Source organism: Furipterus horrens, unplaced genomic scaffold (assembly GCF_987537825.1).
Source record: "Furipterus horrens unplaced genomic scaffold, mFurHor1.1.pri manual_scaffold_4, whole genome shotgun sequence".
In the NCBI taxonomy this organism is placed as follows: domain Eukaryota; kingdom Metazoa; phylum Chordata; class Mammalia; order Chiroptera; family Furipteridae; genus Furipterus; species Furipterus horrens.
Window position 1 is genome coordinate 163,457,343 of NW_028327174.1, and position 27,870 is coordinate 163,485,212.

The following is a 27,870-nucleotide window of genomic DNA, read 5'->3' on the forward strand; positions in this document are numbered from 1 at the left end:
GTACCGATTATTCAGCACTTCCTATGTACCAGCACTATGCTAGACAGGGAATATAGGCATGAATGAGACATGGTTCCTTCTTTCAAAGGAATTACAGTTTACAGAAGGAAAACCATCTAAAAAGATACTTATTATTAGATATAGTAAATGTGATGATACAGGGAGGTCAGGAAGCAGAGCAGTTAGGCACTAAACAAGCAGTAGGAGAAATGGAGATTAGGGAAAGAAGGCTTCCCAAGGAAGGTGACCCCCAACCTGAAGCTGGGGAGCAGGCAGAAGTTAGCCTGCTGTTGGGGAAAAGCCCCAAAAGTCTAAATTCATGATTGGTCCCAAAGAACTGACAAATAGCCTTATTCAAATTCATAAGAGCTTTAATCAGAGAAACATACATGGGCAAAGTAGCTGTTTGCTCCTGGTGGTGGCCAGGAAGAAATCTACACCCTTCCCAGGATGGGGTCTCCTTTTTATATAGTAGGTAGTCACAGAGACCACCAGAAAGAACAATGCATTTCTAAGTTAATAGGTAACATCAGGCAGGTATCCACACTCTAGACATTCATTAACCTCCTTCCTGGGGGCATGACATTTATCAGTGGGCTTTTCGAGTAGTCAGCCAAGCCTGAGGCTACAGAGAATTAAACAGTCACAGAAGGTTAAACAGAGAGTCCAACATTTCCCAGATGCCTTTACCGCTGGAGCCATAGTGCATCTCTGGTGTCTCTTACACCTGCTAAGGAGGAGTGGAGGAGGAGGGTCCTAAGTCAAGGAGCAGCATCTGTAAGGGTCCAGGTAAGAATGATAGAACACCAGAAACTTCAAGCAGTTCCATGAGTAGAGAAAACATTCTGGGAGGAATATAGCAAGAAATAAGACAATAGAGGTAGTCAAATCATAAAGGAGCCTATATGGTGAGCTAAGGAGTACAAATCTAATATTGGGGGCAAGGAGAGGTCTTCAGCTTTTCCCAGGGAGTTTGATGTTTGGAGAGAGATATCTTTGTTAGAAGTCGTCAGCCTAGAGTGGGCAGTTAAGCCTGAGTAGGAGATAAGATCACCCAGAGAAACTGTGAAATGCCAGAGGGTTGGACACTATGAACGGGACCCTGAAAAACACCAACATTTTAAATGAGTAAGCAAGAGACACCCAAGAGTGAGACAGAGAATAGAATCAAGTGGCTTTGTGGAAAACAGAAAAGAGGAAACATTAAGAAAATGGTGGACAACTATACCAAGTGATGCTGAGGACTAAAAAATGGATGTAGCAACCAAGAAATCATCCTGAAAATTGGCACCAATTTAAATTTTCATCAACATGATAATAGACAAATTATTGCATTTTGCTACATAGGAATTCTATACAGCAAGGGAAATATATAAACTAGATCTTTTTATGTCAGCATGGATGAACCGAGCAAGTAAAGCAAGTAGCAGAAGAAAACATAGTAGAATGTTATATGCTGTTTAAAAATACTTACAAATGTAGCAGCAATGCAAAGACATATTGCAATGATAAATACCAAGTTCAGAAGAGAGGTCACCAGGGTAAGTTAAAGAGTGGTCAGGAGAGTGGTTACACAGGGCTCTTCAACAGAAATGATAACGTTTCATTTCCTAAGCTGACAGAGGAGTGTTTGCTATACAGTCATGTACCATGTAATGACAGCGATACATTCTAAGAAATGCATATAGCCCACGACACACCTAGGCTCTATGGCATACCGATATTGTATATGCAGTCTATCATTTACTGAAACGTTATATAGTGCACGACTATATTATAATTTGAACATGTTGCATGTAAAAATCATTACTGATCATATCTAGGGTATTTTAGTGGAGTGTACACATGTTGGTTGTGGGTGGGGGTATCCAGAACGCAATGAATGGAAGAGTAATGCTGTAAACATAATGCCTAAGGCCTGACTAGTGACTATCACTATTCCAGAAACTGGACACAAATACATAAAGGTTCTGAGGCTAATGTTAAAAGATAAACTTAAGCATACTTAAATTTTTAAGAGTTTATATGAGCAAACATCGATTCAAATAGGCCAGCACCAAACTGGAAGTGACTAGGAGCGCTCGACCAATAGGAGCCAGGGAAAGACTTTTATAAGAAAAAGAAGAAAGCAAAGCAAGGAAATTACTGACTGACTGTAGATTAAAGCCTAGTTGGTTATTTGTGATTGATTGTCCTTGCTTTTCGATTTTCGTAACTTGAGGCGTTTACAGGCTTGTATTTTGCTTTGCCTATTAAGTCACCACAACATTAGCACCACATCAGTCTAATGGCTTTCTTGTTTAAATTAATACCAATTTTCTGAGTTCTTCCACTTAGCTCTAAGTTACTTAACTTTCTGTGCCTCAGTTTCTGTATTTTTTTGTAAAATGTATATGCAACGGTAAATTCTCTGTGAAGCTGTTAGGAAAATTTAATGGTTTCATACTGACTCAGTGCCTAAAATAACGCCTAGGAGACAGAAGGTATTAGTTACCAGAGTTAGCTGGCCATCATCATCATCAGTACAAAACAAAGAGATTGGTAATAACCACAGTAATGTCCTGAATTCATGGAATACTTTACAATTTTCTAACAACCATGTGAGGTAAGTTGAAAGTACAGATATTAAGAGTTCTTTGCAGAAATTAACACAGACGTGAAGGGCTTACAGGACTACAGTTGTTCCTACAACCCTTACTGACTGTACTCCCTCTCCTGGGCAGTGCAAGCACAGACACTTAAGAGGAGTTTAGACTACTTTTTAAAATGTGTTGTCACAGCGATATCTCACTTTCATTCAGGTCAATTTTGAATTCCTAAACCACTTACCTTTCGTACCACCCTCGCCACGAAGGTACCACCCCTCGACCTCAAGCACCGCCCCCACGGGAGGCGTGCCTGCGTGCGGACGCAAGGCCAGCGCGCTGACGTCTCAGCGCACCGCCTCCTTGGGCACCGACGCGCCGGCTTGAATCGCAGCCCCGCGCTGCCGAGGGCTGTGAGGCGGGCGCCAACGGCCGGCGAAGCGGAGCGGGAGGAGGCGCGGGAGCGCGGCGTTGAGGGGCGGCTTCTCTGGGTCCAGGGGCTCTGCGTCTTCTGGCCGAGCAGCTGCTCCCCTGCACGTTGCCGGGCCACAGCCTTCGGGCTGTGGGCGCCCGAGGAACTGGGCGGCAACCAGGGGCTCCCAGGTGGGGGCGGGCGGCGTCTCCACCGCTGGTGTCCCTCAAGGCCGCGCTCTGGCTATGATCGACTCGGTGAAGCTGCGCCGCAACAGCGCGGCCGACTTCTTCTCGCACTATGAGTATCTGTGCGCGCTGCAGGATTCGGTGCCGCTGCCAGCCGTGCGCGCTTGCCTTCGGGAGGGCGTGCTGGACTTCAACGCCGACCGCCTCCGCCTGGTGGACTGGACGCCGCTCCTGAACACCCTCAAGATTAATAAAGATCTGCCCCTTATTTCTATCAAGAGCTTCTTCCAACCGTGGCTTGGTGAAACAGGTTTGTAGTTCCCGCTTCCTGTGGTCCAAGTGTCGGTTCAGGGGAGCAGGATTTTAAACGGTGCAAGGTAGAGCCTGGGCGCTGGAACCCCGGTGCCCACTGCCGAGGTACGTGTGCCGGGAAGGGGGCATGCGGCCTAGGAGTCTTACCAGCTCGGTGACCCTGGGCAAGTCCTATAAGGTCTCTAGGTCTCTTTTCTTATCCGTAATATGGGTTTAACAGGACCTGCTCTGTATGGTGATGGCAAGGATTCGCCGAGTTAACGCTTGTAAAGAGCACTTAGCACAGTTTGGGACATCATTTAGTATTCGACAGATGTTATTGTTACCTAGTTTATCGAATGACTTTGCCCAGTGTGGAACAAAGCCGTTAGGAAATTGATACATCCCAGCCTTTTGCTTCATTTCGTTTTAAGACAGGGCCCTCTGCTGGGGAGGGTTGTTTTAATCATAGTATCATACAGGGGAAAGAGCATAGTGTGAATGCAGCCTAGGGTTTGAATTCCAGAGTTTACACTCTGTGACCGGGGCAGGTTACTTTTGAACTACATTGTAAAATGACATGAAAAACCACTCTTTTCCATGGGTTCTTAGTATTAGCAAGTTATGTGTATGTAAAGTATCCTGGCACTTGAACCAGCTCAGTCAGCCCCAGACACTGCTGGAGACAAGGCTCCTGCCCTAGAGGAGCTTTCTTTTTACTGTGGGAGGCTGCAGTGAACACGAACAATAGTCAGTACTCCGGGAGAAGTGAGTTGTGGCGCGCTGCAGAGTGCAGCTATTGCAGTGCAAGGTTCAGAGATGGCTTTTTGGAGGGGCCATCCTTGCTAAGACTGTGTAGAAGCTACTCAGATGGCAGGAAGGAGCAGCTGTGTCAAAGTTTGAGAAATACAAGAATATAAGGCAAAACCGAAGTGCAGGACTAGAACTTTGGGTTTGAGAAAGAAGTGAATCGAGGCTAGAAACCTGGTGGGGGGTCACATAGAGAGGGGCCTTGTTTGTCCTGTCAAAAGGTTGGATGTTTATCCTGAAGGTGGTGGGAAACACTCCAGAATGGTGAGGTGGACTTTGTTTGGGAAGCTCACTCTGACCTCCGTGTGGAAGGCAGTTTATTGGGAGGAGGGTGAATTGTAATCTAAGTGCCCAAGTCAAGTATAGAGACGGAGGACTGGATTGAAGAGATCAGAGGCAGAATGGATGTGACCTGGTGACCAGTTAGAAGAGGAGGGGCAGCAAGTTCGGGTGACAGTTTAAAGCAGCACCTGCCTGTGAGAGGCAGAGTCCAGGGAAGGGATTGGAGGTGGGGAAAGGGTCTTCATCTCGAACGCTTTAAAAGGGACCTATGAGGCATCCAAACGTGTCTCTGCTAGACAGGTCTGGGCCCAAGGAACAGATCTGGGCTCTTTGAGAAGACAGCTGTTTGAAGGCCTGGGAGAGACTGAGGTTACCCACAGAGAAAATCCTGAAAAGTATAGGCCTGAAAAATGTTTTTTAAATGGACACATTTGAATATGTTTATAAACTGAGAAAGTAGCCAACAGAGAGGGAGGGTGTGAAGATCTAGAAGAGGAAAGGACTATTGATTTAATTTTTTGAAAAACCTGAACACTTGTCATGTGCCTGGCCATTCCCTCGGCTCTGAGGTTCACGCCATCTGTTACCTCTTCTGTGAGGACAACTTAACTCATCCCCTGGTGAAGAGAAATCAGGTTGTTCTCTGCATCTTATTCAGGTGTAGGAACTGTTCTGTACCTCTAAAGATTTTACTTAACCAATGTAATCACTTAAAAGTCAAAAGAAATTACAGTTGGAAGGGACCTTGGAGTCAAGAACACTGTATTTAATCCTGCCTAATATTTTACATTGAATGTAAGAAAAATGTGTTACAGAGACCATTCTCTTCAGAGTTCCTTTACTGAACCTCCTTTATCACTTGCATCCAGTGGGTTTAGGTTGTAGATTTTAACCTCCTAGATTTGCTTAATTATGTTTTGCCTGGGCTGTTGCAGAAGCTTCTAGCTGATTTTGCTGCCCCTGAGTTCAGCTTCTCTAAATTCATCTGCCTATTCTTCTTGAGTTATCTTCTAAAATGAAAAGGTGTGCTTAAAACAATGCTTAGAATGGCTCACGCCCACTGGATTAATGCAAGTTGATTGTGTGCGTAGCTTGGGTTCTGCACAAGAGCTTGAAATCTGAGCTGTGCTCTGCCAAGCCTGAGGGGCTAGTTGCCCCTGAGGAGGGGTTCTTTTTCTAATCTATCTTAAGTAGGTACTTTTTTCTCATCCTTTTCTTTATCTAATTTATCCTTCAGTAGTGGGGTGCCTTTTCTACCCTGCAGTCAAGTCACCTGTTCCACTGGTAGCCCTCATACTCATCACCCATGAGATTAAACCCATGCTCTCTCCCAGGCTTGCTTCAGCCAACCTCTCTATTTTTCTTTTATGTTATTTTTTTTCTTTTATTTATTATTTTTTTATTTTTTAGAATAAACACCTTTATTACACGAGCTAAGATAGGCAGGAAGAGGATTTGTTTGCCTTTCCAGACCTTGATTTTCCTCAGGTAGAATTCCTGTCCCTTGTGGTCTAGCACAGAGCCATCTGCACGGCCACAGTGACCTGGTCTTGAGGTGATGGGTGCAAGAAGCTTGCCCTGCTGGAACTGCTCCTCTAAAAGACAGCTGATTTTGACATTCTTTTTCCTTTCATCATTTATCTTATGAATTTTCTTCGATTGTTTTTTGTTTATTTATTTTTTAATTTAATTTTATTTTTTAATGTTTTTTATTGATTATATTGTTACAACAGTTCCAATTTTCTCCCCCTTGCTCCCCTCCACCCAGCACCCCCCTCCCCCAGCAATTCCCCCCAAGTCCATACCCCTGGTTCGTAAAAATTAACTATCCCCCCCCCTCTCAAATATTAGGACCCTTTGTAATCTTGTAAAGGACAATGGGCGAAGGTCTTGTGCTCCTCTAGCTGCTTCAAGCTGGACATGGTCGTCGTCCTACCTACCCTTGGGTCCAGAAAACCCTAATAAGAGTGGGGGTGTGGAGGGGAGGTTTTTTGTTTAAAATCTCTTCCTTCTCGGGAGTCAGCTTGGCCCCCTTCTTGTGTCCCAGGGGGCCATGCCTAGTGGGACTCATATCACTGTCGCTACGGTGTGTTGTTAATGAGCACTATGCAGTTCTTCATGAGCATCTTGGTACAAATCAGTTCATTGTTGGATGCATTATAGACAACATCAATAATCCGTGTTTTGTGTGAATAAAACTCTGCGCCCAGCCTCAAGCCTTGATACTTCCTGTTGCCTCTCCACATGTGGACTGAATGCAGTGGAGGCCAGTGTTAGTGATGGCAACAGGGCACCCCAGCTCTCGTTTTTGCTTCTTGTGCTAGAGCTTTCCCTTGCCCCCAGTCCTGTGGCACTTGTGCCAGTTGTCCCAAGACGTGCCCATGGCTTGGCGCCAGCTGGAAAGAGAAAACACAAAAAGTCAGTCCAGTTTGTGCTCAGTTTTGTTTAGTTTAATTTCTATCTCTTCCCCGGCTTGTACCTTTGGCCTTTAGTCATCCCCACCTGCAGTACTGTCAGTACCTGGCAGGTGTCAAGCTCTGTAGTCTTTGCAGGTGTGCTGCCTCTGCAGGTAATGCACCTCCCACTCCGAAGGTGTAATCATTCTCATCTTTGTAGGTGATTCAGCCTCAGGGTTATCTTGAAGCCTTCACTTATATATAGCTTTTTACTTCCATAGGAACTTTTTTTTACTCACATAGTTTATGTTTTTATATCTTATGTGGTTGAAGTTTTGAGCTTATATGTGTCACTCCTTAAAGAGGGCTTTAGGGGTAGGAGTCATTTCTATGCCTTAGCACAGAGCAGAGGCTTTTTAACAATGATAAAACGTGTGGTTGAAATCACTAACTTTGCATTACTTTTGCTTTAGGTTCTGACAGAAATAAAGTTTGCAGAAGTCGAGTTCCTGCAATAAGAAACAAAGATGTGACCTTCCAGCTTTGTAAATCTCTTAAATCTTGTTTAAGTGCATCAAATGCTCTAAAGAACCTGGAGCTAAATGGACTAGTTCTGAGAGAGAGAGATTTAATTCTTTTAACAAAGGTAAGCCTTCTCCATTGTGTCCTGAGAACATTTGTTAGTTACTTTTTGGGGAAAGTAAACCAATAAATTTTTCAACCTTTTCTCCCCATTAAAGGGATTGAATAAATCAGCTACTTTGGTGCACCTGTCTCTTGCAAATTGTCCAATTGGAGATGGAGGTTTAGAAAGTGAGTTTCAATCTTACATCTCTTCTCTTCCGACTGGTCTCATGATTCCCTACAAGTGGTGTTAATTCCTATTTGGACCTTTTCTTGGTGCTTTCTCTACCTGAATTATCTCCTGTGCCTGCTCAGACCTTTGTCCAGTCTCTCTTGTGCCATGAAAGTTCGTCATGCTCAATACTTTTTAAACTGATTTTATTTAATGTTGTGTTAAACCAGAAGCCACACAAATATATAATATTCTGTATTTTCTGGTTTTTTTTGTGTTTTTTCATCTTTTAGAAGTATTATAGGAAGGGAAATAGCAAAATGTAAAGAGAAAAAAATCAGCATTATCTTTAAGTAGTTAAAACACCTATATTCAATCATAATATAATGCACTGTGGTATGTGCTAAAATAGGAAATATATGCTAAGTACTATGAGAGTATATAAAAGTCCAGTAAACTCAGTGTCAGTGGGGGCATATCATGGACATAATCACAGAGAAGGTGACTGTTGATTGGGGTCCTGAAGAATTAGTGTGATCACTATGTCTAGTAATGGTCTGGAGGGATAAAGAAGCCTGAATTTCAATTTGAGGGAACAGAATTGGAGGTCCTCTATCTTACCTTATATTGCTCTAGTATATTGTATAGCACCTAATAAAATCCTGGGTTTATAGTTGACATTTAAATCGTTGATTGATAATCGAGATGAGGTTATAGGAAATGAAAATAGGAAGAATCTTGGATTTTAGTTTTTTCTGTGTCTCAAAAGGTAGATAATACTTTACTGAGTGGGAATAAAGTTTACAATATTCAGAGTTAAGTTTTTAGCATCTAAATGGAATTGAACTGTTGCTATAAACTGGAATAACACTTTGTCACTGCCATATTTTAGAATGCTCTGATGCATATCCATTGTCTGTGAAGAGTTTAGATAATGATTTTTAGACTACAGCTATAAACCTCCAATAGACTCAAGAAAAGTGAGTAAATCAAGATTGACTATAGACTCTTCATCTTATTGTGTGTGTGGTTTTTTGTTTTTGTTTTTTTCCTTTTAGTTGTTTGTCAAGGTATAAAGAACTCTGTCACTCTTAAGACAGTAAACTTCGCGGGGTGTAATCTGACATGGCAGGGAGCAGATCACATGGCCAAGATCTTAAAGGTGATTTTATGTTTAAACTTTCACAAAAATATTATGTGATTGAAGCACATTATTATTTTGATGCAATATGGCACTTATTTTTGTCTTTTGATATAGGTGGTAACTGTAGTTTTAATTTTGTTGAAAGAATGTGACCAGTTTTTAGTTTGGGGTTCGACCATTTAGTAACACTGGTCCACTTAATCTTAGAAATTCAAGATGTAATGTAAAAACATTATAAACAATGTTTTCATGTATTTTTAATTATTGAAAACATTTATTGTGATACTATGAAGAAAATTTATGCTATTACAACCTTCAAATGACTTAATCAAATATTGCTTGTTAACTGCTCTAATTTTTAAACAAATAATCACTACCGTGGCATTTTGTAAATAAGTTTTAAATATAAAGCTTTATCAACTTTAAAATGGTTATAAGTACTATATTTAGGCCTAAAATTACTTACTAATAATTTAACATAAAGTCTTTTTTAATAGGTTGATGGTACAGGCCAGGGATAGGAGACTGGCTGGTGAGCCAAATTCAGCTCATCACCTGTTTTTCCTATACTAGCCGAGTAGTTGCAGCAGAAGCTGTGTGGCCCACAAAGCTAAAACTCTACCTTTGGGCCTGTACAGAGCAATTCCATTGACCCCTGGTATAGAAAATAGTAAAGCACAAGGATTCTGAAACCAAATGGCCTAGGTTTAAATTCCAGCTCTCCCATTTCATAGCTCTTGACCATGGACAATTACTTCTGTGCCTCATTATATGGCTTAGATGTACTAATTTTGTATAAAATAGTGCCTGGCACATAATAAGCACCATCTAAGTGCTTGCTGTTATTTCCACTGTTGCTTTAATAAGTTAATAGAAAAATGACACTAATGATTCTCCTTTTATATAGTGTCATAGAAACTGAGTCTTGTTCAAGAACGTAATAAGATTTTTTTTTCTTTTAAAGTCAGTTTTCCTTCTTGCTAAAATTTATTTTATGAATATAGAGAACTTAATATTGTCTTCGAGACAACTCATATGGTTAAAAATCAAACCATCTTTTTCTAAGGCATGTCAGACTGGCTTTGTGTATCCGAGGCCTCTACAGTTGATGTGCATACCCTAAGTAGTGTGTGAGATCCATTGGGTTAGGAGAAGAAAAGATTAGAATCTCTGTTTATGTTTATATCATATAAAAATATGTAGTATAAAATATATGCACAAACTTTCATGTATATAATTTTTTAATTAATAAGATACAATGTTTAAAAAACATGGGACATCCAGTCAAGTATTTGGAGACCACTAAAGCACAGAATGCTAGAATTCAGAATCAATTTCTTATCTGACTTGGCAGATAAGGAAAATAAAATTCATGGAATATAATTGAGTTCTCAGAGTTTAAATAATTAACCAGCAACAGGTCATCCAGCAGCTGAAATCTTAACTAATCACTGGCAAGCTTGAATCAGGGTCACTGGACTTGTAAACCGCAGCTGAGTGTTGAACCTCTCTGGTTGATTTCCCTGGCATGTTTACTTGGTATGTGTGTAAATCTCAAACAGGGTAAGCCATACTCAATATCATACCTTGCTCCCTTATTCAAGCTACTTAATTTCATTTTATTCAACCTTTGAAGTATCAGACCATGAGAAGACATGAAGAAACCTGGGCTGAGAGTCTTCGTTATAGGAGACCTGATCTTGACTGTATGGCTGGCTTGAAGCGCATCACTTTGAATTGTAACACGCTCATTGGTGACTTCGGCGCAAGTGCTTTTGCAGAATCTCTTAGTGAGGATTTATGGCTTAGAGGTAAAAATGTTGAATCTTTTAATATTAAAAACGCTTGGCTTTTGGCACAGTACTGTTGCCTTTTTTACTTTATTGTTGACATTATTACAGATGTCCCCATTTTTCCTCCCCTTGCCCACCTCCACTCAGCCTCTGCCTCCCCTTCCCCGTGTCCATCACCACACTGTTGTCTGTGTCTGTGGGTTATGCATGTATGTTCTTTAGCTAATTCCTTTACCTTCTTTCATTCAGTTCCTCCCCAAACCTCTCCCCTCTGACAGCTGTCAGTCTGTTCCATGTATCCATGCCTCTGTTTCTGTTTTGTCTTTTTTATTTTGTTATTAGATTCCACATATAAATGAAATCATACAGTAGTTGTCTTTTTCTCACTGACTTATTTCACTTAGCATAATAATCTCCAGGTCCATCCATGCTGTCACAAGAGGTAAAAGTTCCTTCTTTTTTATGGCTCTGTAGCATCCCATTGTGTAAATGTACCAACGCTTGTTTATCCACTCACCTACTGGTAGGCACTGAGCTGTTTCCATGTCTTGGCTATTGTAAATAGTACATCAGTGAACATAAGAATGCATATATTCTTTCGAATTGGTGTTTCGGGATTGTTAGGCTATATTCCTCGAAGTGGGATCGCTGGGTCAAAAGACAGTTCCAGTTTTAATTTTTTGAGGAAACTTTATACTGTTTTCTGCAGTGGCTGCACCAGTCTGCATTCCTCATTTTTTCCTAAAGCCTTTATTGTGCTTTTAAACTTTTTTGAAGAGTTGCATATATTCTTTATAGAAAATACATACTAACAAGAAAAAATTACCCCTAATCTTAATAATACCTAGACATAATCATTGTTAATTTTAGCATATGAACTTTCAGTCTATGTTTTGTGTAAATATACTTGTACGCTTAGAAATTATGAATGTAGAATTATAGTATACTTACTATTCATATCTCTGGTTTTTACACTGAATGACATATCATATAGTACTTCATGATATTGATGTGCAATAGTTTCCATCAATTCTTTACAGTTAGATTTAGACAGTTTGTGCTTTTTCCTGTCAGAAACTATGTGTAGTGAACACTTGGTATATAGATATCTAAGTGTGACGTATTTTTAAGACTTTGGGTATAGGCTGCCAAATTGCTGGCCAGAAATGCTGTGTCTATGTATAGTGTACCCTAACAAGTTATGTGAGGCCTGCTCCCTCACAGACACTGGCTTGTGTCACTTTTTAAAATGGTAAAACTACAAAAATTAGTACCACCATCCTTTTTTAAAAATGCAAGTAGGATTACTTCAAATTTTACAATTATTTTTCATTTAGTAGAGTATGAACATCTTAACAAGTCAGTAAATTTCCATCTACCACATTATTTTTAGTGACTGTTCAGAGTTCCATTATATAAATATGCCATAGTACACTTAGCTTACTCATTTTTGTTTGATATATAAGCTATTTCCAATTTTTCACTGTTATAAATAGTACTTTGATATATATCCTTGCCTACATTTCTGATTATTGTTTTTGGTTAAATTCATAGAAAAACAGTTCTTCTGGATCAGAAGGGTGTGCACATTTTAAAGGCTTTTACTATGTGATCTTGGCCTAATCTGTTAGGAAAATAATCACTTTTTATTGTATTAATTTGTATTCATTTGATTTACTAATGAGATTTACTGGCTACTTTTTATCAATTAGGCTAGCTAGATAATTATATCCTGTGTCCATTCTTCTGTGCTAAGAGTTTGTAAGTGTTATATCATATTCTGTTAGGTGCATATATCCGACTCTTATTTCTGTGTGTCATGAGGTTTTGAAAGACTAGTTATTTTAATGTAATGGTGTACGTGACACTTTTTTTAAAAGGCTCATGATAGGTTCCTCTTATGTATACTTTTTATAGCAGTGCTTTTATGATGATCCCTTTGGTTTAAATGAGTAGACTGTGCAACCTCAGAACTGTTAGTATTCATGGTCATTCATTCTGTTCTTTGACCTTTTGCCAAGAGAGAGTTTTTGATTATCATTCTTTCATGATAGGCATATTTAGCTATATTTTAGCATATATTCACACATTATTGGGACTTGTCATTATTTGCATCCTTAGACTTTGTCTTTTTTGTTCTAAAACTAACAGTTAATACATTCCATTTTTTTCTCCTTTTATTAGTTTCAAGAGTAAATTGTAGCTCAAGATCACAATCAAAAGAATGCAGTGCAGTCACTGAGCCTGCCCGGTTTTTGCCTGTGAGATCTATACTGCCACTAGCATCCCTGCTAATTATGAACTGAAATTCTTTGTGATTTTTTTGACTCACAGATTATATAGTTATTCTTCAACTGTAATTATAAAATATGCTGGGTGGTTTATTAGTACTAAAGTCAGGATAATTATGGCACATCCAAGAATAGTTGTTTTTTCTTTATTGGATTGTGTATTATGTGTGCATATGCTTTAAAAAAAATTTTCAGTACCTAATACTAAAAACCTACCATGTCTTGTGTAGGAATTTTCCACACATGAATAAGTGAGCACTGTCTCTATGTTAAACCTGTATAGAACCTGGTAAGTGACCTTTCGTCTTTCCTCAATAGCACTTGACCTGCAACAGTGTGGCCTCACCAATGAAGGAGCAAAAACTTTACTAAAGGCCCTTGAAACCAATGGAACTCTGGTCATTCTGGATATAAGAAAAAATCCTCTTGTTGGTATGTCTCCATATTTTTTTTTTTAATTGATAAATAACAAAGCAAAAACTTTATTCATGTATTGACAATTCTTAAAACCTAATGTGTTTACTTTCCTAATCTTACACTTTTATAATACAAAGTATTAATCTTACACTTTTTTAATACAAAAGGTAACCTCATGGGACTTATATTCTAGTGGAGGAGTTCAGGTATAAATGAGTTAACAGATAAGTAGTATAATTTTATAGAATAATAAGTGCAAAATACCTTCAGGTAAGGAGACTGAGGGGGCCACATAGGAGAAAGGTCTGTTGGGACAGCTCTACTGGAGGAGTGACATTTGAGTGGAGGAGACCTGAGTGATGAGAAGGGACACACCATGGAAGATCTGGGCAGGTGCATTCCAGACAGAGTGCAATGAGTACATGGGCACATAGGTGGCAGGGTGGATGGAGTATGTAAGGAAGAGCAAGGAGACCACCATGGCCAGAGCACTGAGTGAGGGAGAACATGGTATGGTATGAGGTCCGGGAGCCAGTCTTGAAGATCTTGAAGGCCAGAGTAAGGACATGGATTGTTGTTAATGAGCAAAAGTGTTTTGAGCTGGAAAAAGGCATGACCTGCAAAGTGTTTCAATAAGCTGACCCTGGTGTAGAGACTCGACTTGTGGGGGGATAAAGCAGAGGAACAGGGAGACCAGTTAGAAGATTATCACACTGGTCCAAACAATAGATGGTTATGGCTTATCTTAGGGTGGAAAGTGGAGCTGGTGGAAAGTCATTGAAATCAGGTTGTGTTTTGGTGTGGCTCACAAGACTGGGAGATAAATCAGGTGTGGGTTATCAAGGAAATAATAAACAAATCCTAGATAGTTGTGTGCAGCTGGATGATGACCACTTACTGAGAAGAAGAGGGCCGAGGAGAAGAGCAGATCTGAAGGAATATCAGGACTTTGGTTTGATGTTCAGATGCCCTTTAGGTATCTAAGTGTCTGGACAGTACCTAGACTCTGCCTTCTGTCCAAAGGTATCCGAAGTGGTTAGATTTGATCTTTGCTGCTGCCAAAATAGTAGCCATCAGGGGGCAGTATGGGAGATGACATACTTTTATGTTAGGTTTTTGAGGAAGAAAAAAGAATACTCGAAGGCATAGGTATACAATTACATTATGAGGGTTTTTCTACTTAATTTTATAGGAAAAACAGTAATTAGTTGGCTTTTGTTTTTAAATGGGAATAGCCACTCATTGGGAACAATTACTATAATTTCAATTTATTTTACTTTAGATCATTCTGTGATGAAAGCAGTTATCAAAAAAGTTCTCCAGAATGGAAGGAGTGCCAAGTCAGAGGTATAATATGGTTTACTTCTTAGGCAAAAATATCTCTTTTATTGATTGTTTTTCTTCTTTTTCTAATGAAATAAAATTATAAGGTAGTGTGTGCCATCTTAAGTTTCCAGTCAAATGAAATGGCTTTTCTGTTTTTGAATTATTGTGTGAATCTTTAATTTGGGGTCTCAGAAATACAGATTGCAAACTTTTTGTTAACTTAAAATATCTTAACAATTTCCAATTAAGATCAAACCCTCATAAATAACCTTTATCTGAAATGGAGTATTTATTATTATTCTTCCAGTATCAGTGGATAACTTCTCCATCAGTGAAGGAACCATTCAAAACTGCTAAACAGAAAAAGAGAACTATAATTCTGGGAAGTGGTCGAAAAGGAAAAGCTACTATTAGAATTGGTAACTTTCTATTTTGGCTTTTTAATGCTACTAGAATGTATATTCTTTGTGTTCTAGTGTGCTAAGATTGGAGTCTCTTCTCATCATACAATGTTTATGGTAACAACCAGTATTAACTACATGTATATTAGGATGACTATAATTGTTCTGATACAGATTATGAGAATTTGTGGACTATAGAAATAATTTAAGAAAGAGATGCTAAAATGTTCATTTTTTTAAATTAACTAATTTTCCTGTTTGTGCCTCATAAAAAATTTGTTACTTTGAATGTATTTCCTGCTTGCTGGTTATCTCTTATACTTTGCAGTTGAAATTTTGGATGCACTTTGATGGCAATTTTAGCACTGATGTTTTTGAGTGATGATTTTTAAAAATTAATTATTCTTTTGTGCTACAAGAAACAAAATTTCTTCCAGGTTCTAGTTTTACCCCTTATTCTCTTCTTCCTTGGATATTCCTATTTAAAGTTGTTGAGTGAGGTTATACCTTGTTTCTTTCAATGACTAAAAAAGAACTTAGAGTATATATAATCCTTAGAAAAGAATGCTGCAAACTGTTTATTGACCCTAGATGGAACGTTGTAGAAAAACATTTTTATATTTTTGCTATAATTAATATTTAATTTTTCAAATAATACTTAATGCTGAATTTTAAAATTAAGCCTAAAATTTTGTGTCCAAACATAATTTTTAAAATCTTATGAAATCCTTTAACAATGTCATAAGTTTCACATTCTTTTGAGTGTATAAATTTGATATAATTCAGTTCTGATATTTTTGTATTGTTTCTAAAAACACCTTAACTTTTATTACTAGAACAAAATGACTCTGTCTTTAATGGCCTTGGCATCATTTTTTAATGCCGTTTGTATTGTTTGAGAAGTGTGCACATATGATAATTGCTCTGTAGTCCTTGAGTGCATCTTGAATCTTTTAATGCTTTTTCAAACATAGGATTGGCTACAAAGAAACCTGTAAATAATGGAAGAAAACACTGCCTTAGTAAAGAATATTATGCTCCTGAACCTCTGCCACCAGGTGTATCTGGTTTCCTGCCATGGCGTACTGCAGAACGTGCAAAAAGGAACAGGTAGAGCATTTTGTTCCCTATCTTTAGTCATTCAGAATTTTTTACTTTGATGCTTCTGCTATGTGGGAGGTCTGGCTGTTTCTATAGTGGATAAAGACAACTCACACGATGATTTCTGCCTAATGTACCTTTAAGGAAGAAAAACTAAAGGTAATTATAATTGGGAGTTTAAAGTTATTTCTTGAGTGTCAAAACAGATGTAACCTGGTGCAAGTCAAGAAAACACTAAAATTATCTCTTAACCGTGCAAGTGAGAAAGGTTTCATTAAAGGTTGGTATATTTGAGCAAACCCTGCAGCACAGAAGTAGGACTTTGGAAATGTAATAATGTGAAAAAGACTTTTTAAGCATGGAAATAGTTTAGTGCAGAGTGGATAACAAGTATGAATTAGACTTACTCTAACTCAGTCAACTGGCATAATTTGTTTTAGTGAATCACAGTGGATTTAACTGGTTTTAGCTGATTGTTTACCCAGGGGATAGCTGTTTATAGTAACTTTTGTCCTAAAAGTATAAAAGTCTTCTAAAATTGTTAAACTATAATTTTAGGCTTGCCAGTTAATTAGATTACTAGAAATTATTTTCAGATGACTTGGTGGTATTCATGAAATTGGAAATTGACAATTGCTTAGGAAAACAAGGGAGCATTGATTTTAAACAGGACCTGTAGGAGGTACTATGTAAAATATTAAATTGCTCACATTAAATTGGTCATGCATAATGATCATTCATAACATTGTAGTCTCCATTGGACCACTGATTATACCATTTTGCAAATGGTAATGTGAATTATTATTGTATAAACTATAGTTCTGAAGTCCCAGTCTTTGCACATTAGTTTTATAACTTAGTGGTTTTACATCTTCTTGAGACACCTAGTAGATCAAGTCCATTCTGGTAATAAGGAGTAGTAAATTAGAGAATCATTAACATTACCAGTTAAAGAAGTAAGACTGGAAAGTTCAGTCATCCTGAACATAGGAACTGAAGGTGCATCTCAGCAGTTCAGAGTTATCACAAAGCCAATCTGCTAAATTCTGTTCAATTTTCTTCATGGCAGAGCCTCCAGGACCTCATTTTGAGCTTATTTATTTTTATACAAAATTTTATGTGGATATTGTATATAATCCCGGCAAGTTTTATTAACTGGGGTTAATCGATGATGTATTTACATTAAAATATAATTTAATTTGTTGTTATCTCTTTAGGGGTTTCCCATTGATCAAAACTCATGATGTATATAATCAGTTGCAGGTATGTAGTTATATAGGGGACTGAAGTGGGAAAGGTGGAAGGTCATTCTCTGCTTTTTAAAATTGTGGTGTTTGGGTTTCTAATTATTCTAATTCTTATTTATCAGTCCCCTCCTGATGGATTTTCCTTCTAAAATGACATTTTCCTTCCGACTTTGGTGGACAATACATTTCTAATGGTGAAGAATAAATTTCTCATCTGCAGTAAAAAATTGACCTGAGAAAAAATGTTTACTCTTGCCCCCTCTGTGGCTTATGTGAAAAATATTTAATAAAATAATATGGATGATTCTAAATATTAATCCTAACCATGTACAACAGAATCTGTATAGTAACACAGCAAAAATAAGTTCTGGTCATTTTACTTTGTCATTGCTTAGTTTAGACCAAGGAGCAATGAAAAACATTTATAAATAATAACTTGATAGTTCAGATCATTTTAAAAAAATATTTATTTACTGACTTCAGAGAGAAAGAAAGGGAGGGAGAAAAGGCAAGAGAGAGAGAGAGAGAAATAAACATCACTTTGCTGGTCCACCTATCCCCTGCACCCATTGGCTGATTCTTGTATGTGCCCTGACTGAGGATCAAACCTGCAGCCTTGATGTGTTGGGATGATGCTTTAACCAGCTGATCACTCAGCCATGGTCAGATCACTTTTTTAAACGGTCCTTTAATATTTGGTAGCTGGTTTATGTTATTTCTTATACTTCTTGACTTATTTCTTCAAGCAATTAGATTTTCCTGTGACTGTGACAGTGGAGAGTCCTTCCTCCTCAGAAATCGAAGAGGTTGATGATTCTTCAGAATGTGTTCACGAAGAGCCTGAGAAAACCATTCTAAAACAAGAAGCATTACAGGTACAAAATTACCACTTTCAAGATAGAGAGGAGATTAGGACAGTTTGCATGATTTCTGTTCCCCTCCTGTCATCTCCCTTTGAATGGTTCCTTGCTTAGACCAAGGTGAAAGGTGGACATTTGCACTCTAAGAAATACAAATCAAAACATGCTATTAATCATTTATTTTTCTTTACTTAGAACCATAGAATATACTAGTTTTAGGGAAAACCTTAATGATCATAAGATAAACTCCAAGAAATTGAGTTCTGAATGAATGTAGCCAGCTGATTCAGTGTTCAGGAAATGGACTGTTCTAGCTGAACTCTTTCTATAAGAGAATTTCATTTCTAGTAAAAATTGGAAAAAAGTTTTGATGTTGATATTTTCCTTTCCTAAAATAAAAAGACCTATGTTATATTGACTGATAAACCTGACATCTAATATCATTTCATAGGTCTGTATGGATAGAAAAGAATATTTGATTTTTATGACAAATGTTTGCACCTCAAAAATACTGTATTTTAATACAACTTTAATGCAGAGTTGATAACTGGTCATAAATAAGAGAAACATCATTTGAAGGGATCTTGTCTTTTTGTGCTACAATCTCCACATTTAATTTTTAAAAATTATTTAATATGATTTTAGTATAAAACTTGACAGATTTAAAACTAGTTTTACCATCAGGGCTATGGAAATTACTATTTGATTTTCAAAATAAAAGCTAGATTTTTGTTTTTTAAGTTAAAACTAATGGTGATAATATAAAGTTTTAAGATAACTACTTAGAAAATTATGGAGTGGCAGGAATCTTCTGAGCATGTAAAATTATTCCTTTTATCTTGTAAATGAACACTTACAAATATAGTCCTTAAATGGTTTATTCCAAGTCGCAGAGTAAAGGCAAGACCCTAGATGTCTAATCCCCATTCATTGTCATTTTAGATGGGTTGTATTAATTTTCTTCACCAGGTGACCAGAAAATTGTATTTAGAAAAGCTATTACAGGCATTAGGGAAGACCAACAAGGCTAGAAACTGTAACTAGGAAATAGCTGATTTAAGATGCATGAGGACCCTTCCAACTCCCAGATATCCATTAAGAGTTAAAAATTAAGTAAATTATGTATATTTATACAGTGGAAAAACTACAAAGCAATAAAATTGAATGAACTAGAGCTAGAGGCAACGGTGTGGATGAATTTTTAAAAACAATGTTGAATGAATTAAATAAGATCCAGAAGACTGCATACACTATGCTTCTCTTCATAAAGTTAGAAGTCGGTAAAACTAAACTATATTGTTGGGTACATATGCATGTAATGGAAATGACTGTTGGGAAAAAGTTACTATTTAACTCGGAGCAGAAGAAGGGCTTATAATAGAGAAAGAATGTGAGGAATTTTTGAGGGGCTGACAAGTTTTACTTACAGACTTGAATGATATTTATAAAAGTATTTTCTTTATTTGTCACACTGACAGTTTTGTTCTCTGCACTCTTCAGTATTCATATATATTATAGTTAAAAATCTGCTTAAAGAAACAGTTGCCTCTAGAGAACTGGATGTGTGAGTGGGGTGAGACTGTAGTTGACCCTTGAACAACATGGAGGTTGGGGGTGCCTACCACTTGCACAGTCAAATATTTGAGTATAACTTAAGTCAGCCCTCTCACAAAGTCACACGGATTCCCAATCACCAGTTGACCCTTGAACAACCCGGGTTTGAACTGTGCCTGTCCTTTGAAAATCACGATAGCTGGGCCCACACAGTTCAAACCCTAGCTGTTCAAAGGACAACTGCTTTATTTTAAGCCCTTTGCTACTGTTTGCATTTACACATTCATCATTTAGCATTAATTGAACATATTCTATGTACCAAAGCATTCTTCTAGGTTTTACATCTGTATTAACTCATGTAATTCTCATAGGAACCCTATGATGTGGGAACTTACCTCCATCTTATAGATGATTAAATTGAGGCCAAGAGTTGTTGAACTTGTCCAAGGTTAAATAGCTAAGGATTACGGCAAGATTTTGCCCAGAGAATCTGAATTTTTTGAATATAATCTAAAAGATAAATTTACCAATTATAAGCAAAGAAGTGCACATTGATGGAAGACAGAAACTTTTCACCTATCTAGACAGAGAAAAACACACGTTGTCTTCCACACACATAAATCTTGTATGGCAGAGCTTTTCCTTATTTAGCAATTATTTATTGCTTGTCTGCTTCATGCTAGGCACAGGTGCTGTGGATAAATGCTTAAAATATGCTTCCTTCCCTTAAATATCTTACACTTTAAGTGAAGAAGTGAGCAAACAGTTATAATAGAAGTTATATACCAAGTGATGCATTGTTATTAGCAGTATAAAATCTTAGAAACCTTTTGGAAAACAGTTTGCAGATAGGTACCACAGAGCCTTAAATTGCTTCAATCTCACACTCATTTTTATTGATTTATTTCATTAAAATTATGCTAAATATGAAAAAAGCCTTCATGCATAAAAATAATTATTTTGTCTTATAATATTGGAAAATAGTGAAGAATTAAGTGTTTAACCATAAAAGAATGATTAACATGTGCCGATAAACCCTCTCAATGTAATATTTTGTGTTCCACTAAAAACATCAAGGTTATGAATACCCTGATTATATGAGAAATGATTGATTCAATGTCAAATGGAAAAAAACTTGAACATAGAACCTGATAAACGGTATGATGGGAGCTTTGTTCCAGAAAAATATCAACTAGCCAATCAATAGCACGGAGGAAGGAAAGCAAGTGACAGGAAGAAAGTAATAGGACATCTAGCAATTTACTTTCTGATACTTTGGTTCCATATTTTCTTTTAAACAAATTGAATTACTTTGTAGGAGGAGGGTAAACTTTCATAAAAATTTAACATTATGTTCTAATTCCCTCCACTAGAGGGAGACACTTTAAAGTAATTGAACTTAGATGTGCTTTTTAGAACTGGTTAAGAATGGAGTACAGTAGTCCCTCTATATTGCAGTTCACTTATCGCAGCCCCGCTGTATCGCGGGATTTTTAAAAATATTTAATTATTTATCACGGATTTTTCACTATATCGTGGGATTTTGCAGTACTGTATACACATGTTGTTAAAGTTATGTAGGTTTAAGAGTGTAGAATATGTTTTAAGAACATAAATAGTGTTTATAAAAGTGTGGAAAAGGTTAATAAGGGAGTGGGAAAGGTTAATAAAGGACTGGGAACAGTTTATAAGTGCGTGGGAAGGGTTTATAAAGCCTTAAAATATATATAAATACTAAAATAAATGTAAGGTTCTTCGTGGATTTTCACCTATCACGGAGGGGAGGGTGTCTAGAACGTAATACCCGCGATAAGTGAGGGAATACTGCATTTTAGTCTACTATCTCTGATTGTGGGTGGCTTTGTTTGTTTGTTTGCGGTTTTTTGTAAAATATTTTTATTGAGGTATAACGTACACAGCAAAGTGCTTAAATCATAATTCATAAGCACAGTGAATTTTTACATAAGTATATACTCATATCATTCCCATCAAGATAAAAATATTTACAGCTTTTGAAAAGGCTCCCTTGCTCAACTTCTCCAGTCAATATATTCTTCCTCCAAAAGTAGCCACCGTTCTGATGTCTTTCATGTGATCGGGTTTTTTGCTTTGCTTTTTCTTTTTCTTAAGAATCTCTATGAAATAGTTTTAAATATTGAAAACATTGCAAAAATAATAGAGAAATTTTGCAGTTTTTTCCCTCATTTAAAACTTGGTTAGCTTTAACTGGTATTGAAACATTTAAAAAGTTGAAGTTATTAGATTGTTTATTTTTTAAACATGCTCTATGTATAAAAATATCTGTTCACTGAGCAAATTTTTGAAAACAATGAAAACTTATTGAAGGAAATAAAAACCATTTCTGCCTCTAAACATACCTAATCTGCCCTTTTCTCTTAAAAAGGTATCAAAAATATTTCGTCATGTCACTAAATACTCTTCTTTATCAGAAAATCAGATTAAGCTTATGGAAGTCTCCCAAGAAAAACACAGATATATTTAGAATATAGAACTCCTGAAGCCCATTCATTAACATTGGTTCAGATTTCTGATTATCATTGTTTTTTAGTGGCTTCATAGAAAATTCCTTCATATGGGTGTGCTATTTTTGTTTATACCAATCCTAATTTAGAGGTTTTTAACCTACTTCTAGGGTTTAATTATAAACATCATGACATCATGTTGGTAGATAAACCTTTGCCCACATCTTTGATGAATTCCTTAGGGTAAATTCCTGGACATAGGATTGTTGGTGTGTACTAAAAATTACTCTCCAGAAAGTATCAGTTTTCCTCTCCCAGGGATGCCATATAAGAGTTCTTTCCCTCAACACACACACACCAGGGGTAAATTAAACTAAGTTGAAATTCCTTGTTTAAGTGACTGTTCAAAGGCCTTTAAAATATGTAAATATACCTTGCTATTTTAATAAATATAGGTATTCTGTTTATTTATTGCTGCATAAGAAACCACCCAAAACAGTGGCTTACAACAATAATGATCATTTATTTTGTTCATGAACCTGTGGTTTGAGTAGTATATTAATTTTTCTATTACTACAACTTAGTGACCTAACACATATATATTATCTCACAGTTCTGTGGGTCATTCGTCCAGATCCAGCATGACTGGGTTCTCTGCTCAAAGTTTCAAAAAGCTGAAACAGGATGCCAGGCTGTTCTATCATCTGGAGGCTCTGGAAAAGAATCTACTTCTGAGCTTATTCAGCCCATTGGCATAATTCACTCTCTGCAGTTGTGAGACAGAGTCCTCCCCATTTGATAGGAAAGCTTGCTAACATTTGGAGGAAAGTCTTAACTCCTAGAGACCTCATTCCTGTATCCTTCACCACAACATTTTACTTCTTCAAAGCCAGCAACAGAGAATGTTCCTCTTGTCCCTTTTGTACTTCAGATCTTCTTCAGGAAGAGCTGGGTCCCTTTTAGTGGGCTGCCATGTTCACCCAGAATAATCTCCCTATTTCAAGATTAACTGGTTTGGGGAATGTTAATTACACCTACAAAATCCGTTCACTGTAGCACCTAGGTTAGTGTTTAATTAAGTAACTAGGAGATTTGTGCACTTCAGCAAGTAGGAATCTTAGGGGCTCTCTTAAAGTTGTGTATACCACAAGTAGTGTCCCCCACTTCAAGGATCAAAGAGTTTTAGTCCTTGGAGTATTGGTAAGGGAGTTTACCAGTGTCCATAATTACCACTTCTGTGAAGAGGAATGGCATACATCTTCCTGAGTTCAAACTTGATTTATGATGTGACCTTGGGTGGGCAACTCTTCTCTCTGCCTTAGTTTTTTTGTCTGTAAAGTCACATGGAGTTAATAACTGTCTTTTCCTTGTAGGGTTTTTATGATTATTTAATGTCAAGGAACCTCCTAGAATTACACTGGGCATATAGTAAGGTTCTTTAAAGGTGTGTACTTTTTAAAAAATTTATTTGAATCTGCAGTTACATAATACAGGTGTGGTGAGCATGTTAGTAGGGCTTCCTTAATTAAAGGGACTGACAAAAAATTTTTATTTCTGATTTAACTATGTTATAAACATATATACCTTTTATGGTGAGCTGGAAAGAGTGGGAGTTAAATAAATCTTTAACATTCTAATTTGATATATATATCAGTAACTAATGTAACTATCATGGTGTGATTTTACAAATAATGGGCTATAATCCTGATTTCTGAGTTCACTTGTGCCTCTGCCTCCAAATCCTTGGTGAGATCTGTAGCTGGAAAGACTTACGGATATCATACTTTGACTAGTTTATAATATTTACTCTATTTCTTCACACTAGGGAAAACTGGAAGAGTGCCTAAAGCAGTTAAAGGAGGAAAGAGTAATAAGGCTCAAGACTGACAAACGAGTTAGTGAGGTAAACTAGTGTTTTTTGTACTTTGAGAGTTTTTTGGCTTTATTTTGATTTTATTTTAAGTCATACACACAGTTTGTAAATATAAAAGTCTTAGGGTTTCTTTTGTGTGTGTTTTGATGCAACAAGCACTTACTAAGCTTACACTATATATACAATAACATAAAAGACATAATAAGACTATCTACTGACAGTGAATTGGGAAACTGCTAAGAATACAATGAAGGAAAAATATATATTATGAGAATTACAATTAGGCTAATGTGCTTTCATGAAAGCAGGGCATAAGCTGTGAAAAGGTCTATAGAAATATATTATTACAAGGTGAGCATAGGGAGGAATCTCATAAAGTGCATACATTGGATTGGAGGACACTTAATAAATACCGCGTACCTGCTTGTATCAGACAAAGGTTGTATCATGGACAAATAGCCTTTCTGAGAAATACTAGAATTGTGCTTATCTGTGGTTTTAGATGAGCAGATGACGAGGGGAGAGTCACACAAGGGAGTAAATATTTTTAAGATGCCAAGGAGGATATCTGTAGTTATATAGTTAATAGATTCGGTATGGCTTAGGACTTTTAAACTTATACAATTAATATTTTTCTCATTAAAATTATGTGTTGTTCAAATTTGACTCTGTATTTTATTTTGTAATTTAAGGGAACCCTTAAATAGCTAATTTTCTAATGTATATGAGGATCGATTGTGAATTTAACCAGCTGGAAATGTGGTCTTTTGAAAGATCATTAATAAAATAACAGCTGTTTTATTGATATACCACCTAAGTGTTATATAAGAAACTTTGTTAGGTGGCTCTGGGTTTTTACTGTCTTTACTGGTGAAGAGTTAGATTAATTACAAATTAATTGCATTTTTAAATATTTTATTTTAGTTTTGTTACTTTTTTTTGATTGAGAAAATCATGTCAGACATTTTTTATCTTCTTTTATAGCTGGAACATGAAAATGCCCAGTTAAGAAACATAAATTTCTCTTTGTCTGAAGCCCTTCACGCACAGTCGTTGACAAACATGATCCTGGACGATGAAGGTGTTTTGGGCAGCATTGAGAATTCTTTTCAGAAATTCCATGCTTTCTTGGATCTCCTTAAAGATGCTGGGTTAGTTCATTTCTTTCCATGCCATTCATCTCTTCACAGCTATAATGGTAGTTTGCTAAGGAACTTGAGTAGTTTTTATCACTTTCATGGTCATATTTAGTATGTAATTGTAATGTGCTAAATTTCTTAAAATGAGTAATTAAACTTGAAAAGAAATGCAAAATTATAAATCTGCTTTGTTAGAGAACACATTACATAAGAATGACCTATTGATAGAATAATTAAGTATAGTTTTCCATAAAGACAAAATTAAAGATAATTTTAATTGAAAATATTTCAGAAGGCATAGGAATTTCCTTTTATTCAGTTTGAAAGAGAGAACGGGATGTTGATAATTGATGGCGTGATGTTTTGTAGGTGAATAGGTCGGTGTTGGTGTTGGGAAGGAGGGAACACATGCATTCTTGAAAACTGTAGGAAAGAATGGTGGTAAAGAAGTATGGGGAGAGAGGTGAGGGACCAGGTGCGTGGTCCATGTTGAATCTGCTAGTGAAGTGGTGCTTAAAATGGGATAGTAATAGGTAAGGAATTAAAATCAAATGGTAGTTAACACTTTGGAGGAGAAAGGTGCTGAAAGAATTGGTTGATCTGTGTGGTCCCAGAGCATGAATATGGAGAAGTCTGAGAATTTGGAAAAGATAGAGGCTTGTAACCTGGAGTAGGATATTGACTTTTAAGATTATAGAAGTATTTCATAGTTATAGGTATGGGGAAATCTGAGCTGCTTTTATGTGACTATAGTAACCATTGCTTTTTCCTCCTCTTGTCCAGGCTTGGGCAGCTTGCCACAATGGCTGGTATAGATTCGTCAGATTTTCACTTACTAGGTCATCCCCAGCTGAATTCTACTCTTACTAGTCCACCTAAAGAAGAAAAGAAGGCACTTGAAGAAGAAAAACCAGAATCAAAGCAGAATGCCCTAGGACAAATGCAAAATATCCAAGTAAGTGGACAGAATAAAACTTAATGGTTGTAAGAGTGATTAGCAGAAAGAGAGTCACTGACTCAGAGGAAATAATAACAATCTGTCTTAGTTCACATACTTGGAAGCTTCTTTGGGGTCCTTTCTAACTCTGAGATTAGTAAATTTGTGCCCATTTCATGATACCATATTGTTATATATAAGGAAACTGGAAGTTCCTTTGAAAATTTATGACTTAGAGCAAACTATCCTCAGTGAAAGAAATGAAGCATTAGAGAAAATATTCCAAATTTTAAGTTGTGTAAATGTCTATTCTATTCATATTTCATCTAGGTTTCTATTTGTATGCAGTCAGCTTACAATGAAGGAACACTAATGAAGGTACAAGTACTGATACAGATAATTACTTAAAAATAAGTGATCCAGAAATAACTAGTAGGCAGCATATTTTAGTTAATCACTCAGTTATGGGAATGCAAGGGGGAAACCGGTCTGCTTTTCCTCGAGCCTTGCTTGGGTCACCATCTCCCGTCTCAGCCAGTGTGAGACTGGTTGTGGGAACCGACAACTTGAGAACACCAGCTCATCCCAGATTGGATACTGCTTACATGTGGCTGGAGAATAGAAAAGAGATCAACTTTCTTAGGGAATAAGGTTTTATTATTTCTAATGAAGGGAAGGGAAATAGGTAATTATCCCCACACACAGAAAGTGGACATAGCCTTGGATATAGCAAAGTTAAGTTGGGAATCACTTGGCAACATATAATTAGAAAAAAAAACCAAACTGGCTCTAAAATCTTGGATCAGTTAACTACCTTAATAATAAGATCAGAGGGACATTGAAGTTTAGGACTGTTTTTTAATGGTTGGCTTTGTTCATTACTGAATATTTGTCTTCTATTTTTTTTCCCTTCTAGTTTCAGAAAATTACAGGTGATGCTAGAATTCCTTTGGCTCTCGATTCCTTGCACATTCCAGATTCTACTCAGGAGGCCTTAGAAACGTCCAAAGACAACTTGGGAGTACAAGTGACTGAGCAGTGGCAGGAGTCTTTTGAAGAGTTCATTGCTAGAACATGTTCTCCTTCAGCAGATGTCATTTCTGGACCTGGAAGTCAAAGAAAAGAAGATGAGTTGTCTAGAAATAGCAGATCTTCTTCAGAGAAAATGACCAAAACAGGTGACTATACCAAGAAACACTCTGCTAAGAAACAACCCGGAAAGGACCTGCATTCCTGCTCTGACTCACCTGTGAACCAGAAAAGCAAAGGAATAGGGCAGAATAGCTCTTTGGTTAATGACCAATTAAAAGTGAGTCTTTGAAAAAACACATTTCTGTCAAGAAAGAAAGTAAAATAGTGACTGCTTCAGCTAAGACAAATAAAAGTAAATTTAATGTGTTAGAACATTCTGAAAGTGATACTCTTGAATCTGATTTTGAATTTCAAGAAAGCATTCATACTCTATCACGCCTGACATAAGTCTAAATCTTTTGAAATTATGTTTTTGCCTTAAAATTTTATTAAAATTTTTTATGTTTTCATTA

At 37.0% G+C, this 27,870-nt stretch overlaps 1 protein-coding gene across 1 annotated transcript; it reads left to right on the forward strand.

The window, feature by feature from the left end:
• The first annotated feature begins 2,961 nt into the window (after positions 1-2,961).
• CEP78 (centrosomal protein 78) lies at positions 2,962-27,870 on the forward strand. The gene is given in 17 exon segments (XM_090275872.1): positions 2,962-3,495; positions 7,438-7,610; positions 7,705-7,777; positions 8,819-8,922; positions 10,541-10,715; positions 13,307-13,420; positions 14,688-14,752; positions 15,039-15,150; positions 16,107-16,242; positions 17,451-17,496; positions 18,227-18,355; positions 24,203-24,280; positions 25,235-25,401; positions 26,173-26,344; positions 26,657-26,704; positions 27,243-27,621; positions 27,624-27,870. Coding segments are annotated over 17 exon segments (2,406 nt in total). The 5' UTR covers positions 2,962-3,242; the 3' UTR covers positions 27,806-27,870.